An 11,187-nucleotide genomic window follows, 5' to 3' on the forward strand; every position below is an offset into this window, starting at 1 on the left:
TCAATATAGTATGTATGAGCAAGTTTGGGTTGGAGGAACTTGACTGGCCTGGGATGAATTCGAACGGAGACTGCGAGCCAGGCCTTCTCATCCAACATCAGTGCCTGACCTCACAAATGCGCTTCTTGAGGAATGGTCAAACATTCCCATAACTCCTAAACCTTCTGGACAGCCTTCCCAGAAGAGTTGAAGCTGTTGTAGTTGGGCCAACCCAATATTGAATCATACGGACTAAGACTGGGATGCCATTAAACGTCATGTACTTGTAAAGGCAGGTGTCCCAATACTTTTGGTAATATAGTGTATTCTGTATGCTTTTTTCTAGATTGGATAAAGTGGAGGATCTATGCGGATCGGTGGGGCTGATGGATCCAACTGAAAGCTGATAAGTGATTACATTCCATGGGAAGTTTTGTAAGGACTATAATTCCTCCAACTACAAAAGGATCATCATATAAAAATATATACAGTATATAAAAAAAGAAGAAGAAGAAAACAATGTATGTGATATTTTTATTTTTTAATAAGACATTAAAGATTTAGCTAAGTGATATTCCGCATCAGATGGCTTCTGATTCAGGGTGGACATCCTCCAGCCAATTTACATTTTAAATTATTCAAAATTTTCACAGCAAATTCCTTCCCCGTAGTCTTGATGATATCCAGGAGACCTCTTTTTACTTCTTCAACTTCCCCTTCATCTCCATCGGCATCTCTCCTGGGAGAAGACACGGTTATCGTTACATTAAAAACATTGATTATTACACAAAAACTGTATTTCACTGATAACAAAAATGTGTATTTTTAGGACACAGTGACTATTATTCTATGACCACAATAACATGCTAAAGGAAAATCGCACAACGGGAGGCCACAAAGTTGAATCTCTTATAGAATATCCAGTGGAAGCATTCTGATGTGTTTTATGCTATGGAACAGAACTTTCTCATCAGTAAGTGGACACTAGACATGTGCACTGCCGAAAAATGTGTTCCTCTTCGTTTTATTCATTTTTTTGTTTTGTTTTTTGGATCATTTGGAATTCGTAAAAAAAAAATGAAAATCCGAAAAAAGGAAAGAAAAACAAAAATTCGAAAGATTAACTAACTATTAAATTGGAATTTTCAAATTTGGCTGTTAGTGAACTCAACGAATACAAATTTATTCAAAGTTACGAATTATGAATGAAATAATGAATGCCGCTAAACAAATGGAATGGAACAAATTGATAAATAATAATAATAATAATAATAATAATAATAATAATAATAATAATAATAACAAGTTTTTATTATTGTTATTTATTAATAATAGTTCATTACGTTCCATTCGTTAAGATACGGCATTCATTATTTCGGATAATTTGTAACTTCGGATAAATTCATATTTGTTACGTTCACTAACAGCTAAATTTGAAAGGAAATCCCAATACCTATAATTGAATAGTTAGTAATAGTTAGGTTATTATTAGTTTGTTATTATTTCATATTTTCAAATTTTTGGTGCTTTCAGATTTTCAAATTTACAAATTTATGAATTTTCAAATATTCAAATTTACAAATATTCATTAAAAAATTGTTAAACGTGTTTTTGTTAATTCGGATATTTCCAAATTAACAAATTTGTCGAAATTAGTTAAAAAACTAATTTGGAACAAAACGAATTGCACATGTCTAGTGGACACAACTAAAGCTAGAATTTTGTGGAAATTCTGAAAAATCATTCTCCAGAGCAGGGGTCTCCAAACTTTTTACTTTGAGGGCCGCATCATATATTTCACAGATATTGGTCGGCCGAAAAAAAAAGTTATTTAGACATGAATCCTCAGCCATGAAATAGAATAGAATTTGAAAGGCTGCCATCAGAGCCCGGAGCCTCGTGCACCAGGGCTAAACACTTATGCCCCGTACACACGGTCAGATTTTCAGACGGAAAATGTGTGATAGGACCTTGTTGTCGGAAATTCCGACCGTGTGTAGGCTCCATCACACATTTTCCATCGGATTTTCCGACACACAAAGTTTGAGAGCAGGATATAAAATTTTCCGACAACAAAATCCGTTGTTGGAAATTCCGATCGTGTGTACACAAATCCGACGGACAAAGTGCCACGCATGCTCAGAATAAATAAAGAGATGAAAGCTATTGGCCACTGCCCCGTTTATAGTCCCAACGTACGTGTTTTACGTCACCGCGTTTAGAACGATCGGATTTTCCGACAACTTTGTGTGACTGTGTGTATGCAAGACAAGTTTGAGCCAACATCCGTCGGAAAAAATCCTAGGATTTTGTTGTCGGAATTTCCAAACAAAGTCCGACCGTGTGTACGGGGCATTAGAATTTCCCTGTACAATACATCTGTGTTCCCATCAGAGACTCCCTACCCATTTCTGTCCCCAGCAGAGTCTCCCCCATACATCTGTGTCCCCATCAGAGTCTCCTTACACAACTGTGTCCCCCATCAGAGCCCCCCCAAACTTGTGTCCCCCATCAGAGCCCCCCCCCGCACTTGTGTCCCCATCAGAGCCCCCCACACCTGTGTCCCCATCAGAACCCCCCCACACTTGTGTCCCCATCAGAACCCCCCCACACCTGTGTCCCCATCAGAACCCCCTGCAGATTTGTGTCCCCATCAGAGCCTCCCCCCATCCTTGTGTCCCTTATTAGAGTCCCCCTCCTACATTTGTGTCCCCACCAGAGACTCCCTGACCATCTGTGTCACCATCATAATCCCCCCTGAATATATGTCCCCATCAGAGCCCCCCCAAATACTTGTGTCCCCATTAGAGCCCCCACACTTGTGTTCTCTATCAGAGTCCTCCCCTTACTTGTGCCCCCATCAGAGACCCCCCAATACTTGTGTCCCCATCAGATCCCCCACATTTGTCTTCCACATCAGAGTCCCCCCTCACTTGTGACCCAATTTAGAGCCCCCAACACTTGTGTCCCCATCAGAGCCCCCCACACTTGTGTCCTCTATCAGAGCCCCCCATTTCTTGTGTCCCCATCAGAGCCCCCCATTTCTTGTGTCCCCATCAGAGCCCCCCACACTTGTGTCCTCTATCAGAGCACCCCCTTTCTTGTGTCCCCATCAGAGCCCCCCTACACTTGTGCCCAATCAGAGCCCCAAAATTTGTGTCCCACATCAGAGTCCCCCCACACTTGTGTCCCTATCAGAGCTCCTCTGTACATTTGTGCCCCATCAGAGCCTCCCCCATCCTTGTGTCCCCATCAGAGTCCCCCTCCCACATTTGTGTCCCCACCAGAGACTCCCTGAACAACTGTCCCCATTAGAGACCCCCATACTTGTGTCCTCTATCAGAATCCCCCCACACTTGTGTCCCCATCTGAGACCCCCTGCATGATTGTGTCCCTTTCAGAACCCCCCTCACACTTGTGTCCTCCATTACAGCCCCCTCCCTCCACACTTTTGTCCCCCATCAGAGTCCCCCCCCTTCTCTTGCTTCCCCACCAGAGCAACACCCCCCGCCAGCATATTTCTTTCTCCATCAGTCTCCCTGCACCGCCCTATATTTCCCCTGTAGATCTGTGTAAGTTACCGCTGTGATACTCCTCTGAAGGGCTGGTTGTAGTGCAGATCTACTGCACTTCCCGGCTCCCGCCCGGCTCTTACACAGGCACGCTGTATGTGATATGAAAAAAAAAAAAAAACAAATACTGCAGCTGCTGACTTTTAATAATCAGACCCTTACCTGTCCCAGGGTCCGGCGATGCGGGGGAACAAAGCCCCACTCCTCTCCTCCTCCTCTCTGCGGCGCCGGCATTGTCACTGTGGGTGCCCAGCTTTGGCTTCACAGCCAGGCACGCACTGCGCATTCGCGAGCTACGCGGTGAGCCATGACTGGCCAGGGAATCACCTGGGACCTGTGATGTGTCCCAGATGATTGCCGAGAGGGAGGGGGGAGAGGTGATCTCCCTTCCGGTGCCGCGGTGCGCCGGCAGGAAGTGGGAGCTGGGACCCTCTAAAAAGAGGGTTTCCACTCCCCCCCCAAAAAAAATGTGGCATGTCAGGAGGTCACCTTCCCTTAAAGCGGAAGTTCAATTTTTTAGTGGAACTTCACTTTGAGGACACTGAATTTAACTGCCGGCGGAAGGCGGGAGGTTGGAGCGGGAGGCGGGGGGCAGCCACCAGCCATGCACATCAGCTCCGGTGTCGCGCCTGCAAGAGCTCTTAAAGTGGCTGACGTACAATGATGGCGATTTGCCCAGGAGAGCCAACTTGCTGCAGTACAACTTCAGTGACTGGTCTTTAGGTGGTTGATGAATAACTTCACCTTTTCAAAAGAAAAATCTTTTTGCAGGTAAAAAATATGCATTAATATTTTTTTTTATTGGGAGCCTGTAAAGCATTGCACCCACGGTCAGCAGCTGGTGGGTGTTATGTAGGGATCTTGCATACTGTCAGTGTATCGTAAGGACACAAGAAGCATCAATGAACTACCTAAAGTGCTCAACAGCTCCCTGATAGTTCATTAAGAACTACAAAATGACAGCTGCAAAGGCTGTTGGTACTTGTAGTTCTCCTATTCACAGAACATGCAGCCAGGTGGGCGGGGTCCCGCACGGCCGCGTCTTTTTTAAATTGTGACAGCAGGTGCGGGAGAAGATTCCCAGCCTCCTGTCACAGCGGTGACCTGGGGGGGGGGAGCTGCAGCAGTAATAGGTTACACCTGAATATAGGTGTATCATGTACAGTGGTGAAAATAATTATTTGATCCCCTGCAGATTTTGTAAGTTTGCCCACTTACAAAGAAATGAAGGGTCTATCATTTTTATTTTAGGTGTATTTTAAATGATAGAGACAGAATATCAATCAAAAAACACATAAAACTATTTAGTTGAAGGTCAGTGAGTGAAAAAAGTATTTGATCCCCAAGCAAAACATGACTTAGTACTTGGTGGAGAAACCCTTGTTGGCAATCACAGAGGTAAGACATTTCTTGTAGTTGGTTACCAGGTTTGCACACATCTCAGGAGGGATTTTGGTCCACTCTTCTTTACAGATCTTCTCTAAATCCTTAAAGTGGTTGTAAACCCTCTGGGACCACTTTAACCTACAGGTAAGCCTAGATTAAGGCTTACCTGTAGGTGCAAGAAATATCTCCTTAACCTACACGGTTAAGGAGATATTTTACAAAAAACGGGCACCGCTATCTACAGCGCAGGCACACTGAGCATGCCGTTAGTGAAGGCGAACGTGCCGTCACTGACGGCACCCGCGCACATGCGCCGGAGTGACGTCATTGCGGCTCCGGCCAGTCACAGCGCCGGAGCCGCGATACCCGGTAGTCACTCCGGGATAGATGGCGACAGCGGAGGAGGCAAACGAGGGTCGCTTCGGGGGCTTCAATCTGAGGTAAGTTATTCATAAAGAGCTAGTATGCTATGCATACTAGCTCATTATGACTTTGCCTTGCAGAGTGTTTTTTTTTTTTTTTTTTTAGGCTTTACTTCCTCTTTAAGGTTTCTTGGCTGTCTCTTGGCAACTCGAAGTTTCAGCTTCCTCCATACATTTTCTACAGGATTAAGTCTGGAGACTGGCTAGGCCACTGCATGACCTTAAGGTGCTTCTTCTTGAGCCACACCTTTGTTGCCTAGGTGGTATGTTTTGGGTTGTTGTCATGCTGAAAGACCCATCCATGACCCCGCTTCAGTGTTCTGGCTGAGGGAAGAAGGTTCTCATCCAAGATTTTACAATACATGGCCCCCATCCATTGGCCCCTCAATGTGGCAAAGTCGACCTGTACCTTTAGTAGAGAAACAGCCCCAAAGCATGTTTCCACCACCATGCTTGACTGTAGGGGAGGTGTTCTTAGGGGCATAGTCAGAATTTTTCTTCCTCGAAAAACGGCTAGTCGAGGTAATACCAAGGAGCTAAATTTTGGTCTCATCTGACCAAAGAACTTTTTACCAATCCTTCTCTGAATCATTTAGATGTTCATTGGCATGACTGTGTATGTGCCTTCTTGAGGAGGGGTACTCGCCGTGTTTCGAGGAAGAAAAACGTTGACTATGACCCTAAGAACACCATTCCTACAGTCAAGCACGGAGGTGAAAGCATTATGCTTTGGGGCTGTTTCTCTGCTAAAGGTACAGACTGACTTTACTGCATTGAGGGACCAATGGATGGGGTCATGTATTGTAAAATCTTGGATGAGAACTTTCTTCCCTCAGCCAGAACACTGAAGATGGGTCATGGATGGGTCTTCCAGCATGACAATGACCCAAAATGTAACATCAAGGCAACAAAGGAGTGCCTCAAGAAGAAGCACATTAAGGTCATGGATTGGCCTTAATCCTATAGAAAAGACCTTAATCCTATAGAAAATGTATGGAGGGAGTTGAAACTTCCAGTTGCCAAGTGACAGCCAAGAAACCCAAATGATTTAGAGAAGATCTGCAAAAAAGAGTGGACCATAATCCCTCCTGAGAATTGTGCAAACCTGGTCACTAACTACAAGAAACATCTTACTTCTGTGCTTGCAAACAAGGGTTTCTCCTCCAAGTACAAAGTCATGTTTGCTTAGCGATCAAATACTTATTTTACTCACTGAACTGCAACTCAATTTATAACGTTTGTATCATGCATTTTTTTCTGGATTTTTAGTTGATATTCTGTCTCTATCATTAAAATACACCTATTTTCCCCACTGTAACATATTATAAAAGGTGAACTTATCCTTTAAAATGTATCCTTTGTTAAATCTTAATGAAGAGGGAGTGGTGTTGCCCCAAAAAATGTTGGCTTTTTTACATAACCAACAATTGAAATTGTCTTTGACTTTTTTATCCAGTTTTGGTCTTCTGTATTCTTAGGGTTAGAAACTCTTTCTGTTTTTTATTGTTGTCTGATCACAGAGATTCCCCATTCACTTACTGCCACAGTAACATAAATGTGTCTTAAATCAAAATCAATAATGAGATGGCCACAAGACCTGTGCTGTGTGGCAGAGCTGTGAAAATCTCAGGACTTAAAAATGATTAAGTAGGTAAAACAACACTCATATATGTATTCCACCCATAGGCGAGCGCAGGGGGTGTGCCCGATGTGCCTGGGCACACCCTAATCGCCCTGTGTACAGTGGCCTATACTAAAGAAGTATGTAGGAGTGTGCCCTGTCAGTGTACTACACACCCTGAGTAATCCATCCTATTTCATCATTAGTGCGGCTCTCCACCCGGGGCAATTCTGCCTGTGAGCTGGGGGCAGGTGCACTGTGCTGTGCCGGTCCTGTAATATCTCACCAACAGGAATCATATGTGTGAGATATTGAGACACACGATCAGCAGTGCCCGGCACAGTGTGCTATATGAACAGGACAGAGGAGGGTGAATCTGGTCCACCTCTCACCCCATCCCTGCTGTGTCTGCCCCCACCCCACCCCCACAAATTGCACACACTGCTGTGAAAAGCCTTGCTATGGAGGCGACAAATTTAATTATAGAGCACTCAGCAGCTGTAGATCATGGGAGACCAGCCTGCGGCCATAATTGGTGAATGCAGGTATGATAAAGACCCCCTCTCTCTCTCACCACCCCCTTTCTCCCTCATCCCCACCCCCAATCTCTATCTCCCCCCTCTCTCTCTTCCCCTCTCACTCTCGCCCCCCCTCTCTCTCCCTCTTGCCCCCTTTCTCTCACTCTCTCCCTCTCTTTCTCTCTCTCTCCCTCTTGCCCCCTCTCTCATCCCCCCTCTCCCCCTCCCTCTCTCTCTCTCTCTCCCTTGCTCTCTTGCCCCCCTCTCTCTCTCCCTCCCTCCCCCTCTCTTTCTCGCCCCATCTCTCTCTCTGTATGTGTGTATGTGTATATGTATATGTATATATTTGAATATGTATTTATTAAGCCTTTTCAAAACAATACAAATATTTAAAGGCATAAACACAAAATTTGACAAGGGTATATACACTATATTACCAAAAGTATTGGGACGCCTGCCTTTACACGTACATGAACTTTAATGGCATCCCAGTCTTGGTCCATAGGGTTCAATATTGAGTTTGCACACCTTTTTCAGCTATAAGAGCTTCAACTCTTAGGGGAAGGCTGTCCACAAGGTTTAGACTGATGTGGACGAGAAGGTCTGGCTTGCAGTCTCCGCTCTAATTCATCCCAAAGGTGTTCTATTGCGTTGAGTTTAGGTCTCTAGGACTGTGCAGGCCAGTCAAGTTCCTAAACTTAAACCCTAAACTTCCTTATCAATGTCTTTACAGACCTTGCTTTGTGCACTGGTCCATATCATTTGGTGGAGGGGGGAAAATCTTGTGGGGTGGTTTTTCAGGGGTTGAGCTTGGCCCCTTAGTTCCAGTGAAGGGAACTCTTAAGGTGTCAGCATACCAAGACATTTTGGACTATTTTATGCTCCCAACTTTGTGGGAACAGTTTGGGGATGGTCCCTTCCTGTTCCAACATGACTGCCCACCAGTGCACAAAGCAAGGTCCATAAAGACATGCATGAGCGAGTTTGGGAGGAACTTGTCTGCACAGAGTCCTGACTTCAACCTGATAGAACACCTTTGGGATGAATTAGAGCGGAGACTGCGAGACAGGCCTTCTCATCCAGCATCAGTGCCTGACCTCACAAATGTGCTTCTGGAAGAACGGTCAAACATTTCCATAGACACACTCCTAAACCTTGTGGACAGCCTTCCCAGAAGCGTTGAAGCTGTTATTGCTGCAAAGGGTGGGCCAACTCAATATTGAACCCTGCAGACTAAGACTGGGAATTATATATTTATATATACCACACCCATATGTGTTTTACCTTTGGGGTGTACACCCTAATGCAATAGGCTGCACACACCTATGATTCCACCTATATGTTTAGCTATTTGTCCTGAGTTAAGCTGTAAGGCCTCATACACACTGGGTGTTTTTGCAGCGTTTGGGCCTCAGTCAGTTTTTTTTAACTGCCTGTAAACTCCCCTGCATGTGTATCCTATGTGTTCATGCACACAGGCTTTTTGCAGCACCCTGCCAGTGCATTCTGGAGCAGCAGCATTTTAGCCTAAAAAATGCTGAAAACTCCTAAACTCTCCTAAACTCTGCTAAACACCGAGCCCAGCGTTTAGCAAAGCATTTTTTGTGTTTTTTTTTTTTTTTTTTTTGAAGCAGTGGCCACCAGCATCTTTAACAACCAATGAATAGCTGGTTGTTAGAAGCGGGCCGGGAAGCCAGCCACCACGTCCTTAACAAGGGATGAGTCATCAGCTGTCAGCGGGGTTTTCCCGTTGACAGCTGAATGTAAAAAAAAAATTGTCAATCACGATGAACGCCAGCCGCCAACCTGTAGAAAAAAAAAGTCTGCACCCAAAGAAGGCTGCCATCTGTCAGTTCTTAAATAACTACAGGGCGGGGCCACCCGGGGGCATGCTTGGTTGGTGATGTCACGTGGGGGTGTGGCCACCCTGTGACAATACAAGGTGGCCCCATGCCTTAGTTTATTTAGCGGCAGGAGGCAGATAAGCTGTCAAATGGTGGCAGCCTTCATCAGGTGCGGACATTTTTTTTGGAGGGGAGGGGTTGGCAGCAGAGTTTATCATGATTGATGATGGATCTTTACTGGGGGACATTGTTTTTCATTTTTTTTAAATAAAGGACTTGTCAAAAACTGTGTGTGCATTTTTATTTACTTTTTGCCACTTTTTGGTGAATGAGTAGGGGTACAATGTACATTGTACCCCTACTCATTCACATATGGGAGGCTAGGATCTGGGGGGCCCCTTGTTAAAGTGGGCTTCCATATTCTGATAAGTCCCGCTCCCCTGCACCCCCTCAACCACCGGGCCAGGGTTGTGGGGAATAGGGCCCTTGTCTGCATCAACAAAGTAGCCTCCCGTGTTGAGGATATGTGGCCTGGTATGGTTCAGGAGGGGGGGCACTCGCTCCCCCCCCCCTTTTCCTGGCCTGCCAGGCTGCATGCTCCGATAAGGGTCTGGTATGGGGTTTCCCCTCAAAATCTGGGGAGTGACCCCGCAACATTTTCTTCTTAATTTTGGAGTGGGATTCCCCATAAAATCCATATCAAACCCAAAGGGCCACGCTTCTTTCACACTTTTTTATTGCCAGCAATGTTTTTTTTTTTATTCAGCTGTCAGCGGGGAAGCCCGCTGACAGCTGCTGACTCATCCTCTGCCTAACAACCAGCTATTCCTTGGTTGTTAAAGAGGAGCTCCACTGAAAAAGTTTGACAGGTACCCGCTCCCACTTCCGGTCAGGCTGCCTAGGTGATCCGAGTGGAAGTTCTCCTCTCCCCCTCCCTCCCAGAAGATTGCCCGACCATTGAGGAGGTGCAGCTGTCAAAGCCAGGTGCCCACACTTGTAATGCCGGGGAGAGGAGGGGGAGAGAACCGAGGGTTCGTGCGGCCACATCGCTGGGTCCTGGGACAGGTGAGTGTGTGTTTATTAAAAGTCATCATACACTTTTATAGCTACTGACCCTTAATAAACACAAAAACGTCTGGAACTCCTCTTTAAGGATGACGGCGGCTCCGCTCCTTAACGGTAACACTACTAAACATAGCTTACACACTGTGCTCAACGCCGACGGAAAACGCTAAAACAGCATTTCCTATCCAAATTTTTAAGGCAATTTTTTACTTTCTATTGTGCATGAAGCCTTAAAAGTCTATACAAAAAGTCTTATACATACTTACTCTTGCTCACAGAGAGATAAGGAGATGGTCCCAAGAAAGAAAAGGAGCAACAGGGATTTCTTCATGGTGAACATTTTTAGGCTCTGTGGATAATTTGAATTCATGAAAGGAAAAAGAAGACAAAATTATAAATGATAATTCAAAAATAATAAGAGGCCCCCTAATGTTAGGCACACGTAAAATGGTTTGAACAGGTTCTAAAGCAATAAGCACAATTATTAACTAGTAAAAAAAAAGGTCAAAATTATAAATGACTTATAAGTAACTCAAAATTGTGTTGTGAGCTCTGGCACAAAGCAGTGATTTCACCCCACCATCGACCAATAGATGAATACACTTGATGGACACTGCAAATCATTTGATGCTATTGTGTATGGACTTACATATTTCTTTGATGTTCTAGATGGTTTTATACTATAAGGAGGTGGATCATTTTTGAGAAGTGTTGCTCTTCACTTTTTGCATTAATTTAACACATAAAATGGTTGTTCTGACATAATAAAAGGTCAAATGT

General features: G+C 44.7%; 1 protein-coding gene across 1 annotated transcript; it reads right to left on the reverse strand.

Moving 5' to 3' along the window:
- Window positions 1-499: 499 nt before the first annotated feature.
- On the reverse strand, window positions 500-10,747 carry LOC141105395 (palustrin-Ca). Its single transcript, XM_073595264.1, has 2 exons — window positions 10,674-10,747; window positions 500-718 (listed from the first exon to the last, which is right to left on the reverse strand). Exons 1-2 carry the CDS (start codon window positions 10,745-10,747, stop codon window positions 577-579), a joined length of 216 nt encoding a protein of 71 aa, XP_073451365.1. The 3' UTR covers window positions 500-576.
- Window positions 10,748-11,187: the final 440 nt, after the last annotated feature.

This window comes from Aquarana catesbeiana, linkage group LG08, assembly GCF_042186555.1.
Source record: "Aquarana catesbeiana isolate 2022-GZ linkage group LG08, ASM4218655v1, whole genome shotgun sequence".
In the NCBI taxonomy this organism is placed as follows: domain Eukaryota; kingdom Metazoa; phylum Chordata; class Amphibia; order Anura; family Ranidae; genus Aquarana; species Aquarana catesbeiana.

What these genes read in the sequence shown, in the direction of transcription:
- LOC141105395 (XM_073595264.1), bottom strand. Translation starts at nt 10,747, where the DNA reads ATGTTCACCATGAAGAAATCCCTGTTGCTCCTTTTCTTTCTTGGGACC. An exon ending in TTATCTCTCTGTGAGCAAGA is followed by an intron (nt 719 to 10,673) that starts GTAAGTATGTAT and finishes GTCTTCTCCCAG; the next exon opens with GAGAGATGCCGATGGAGATG.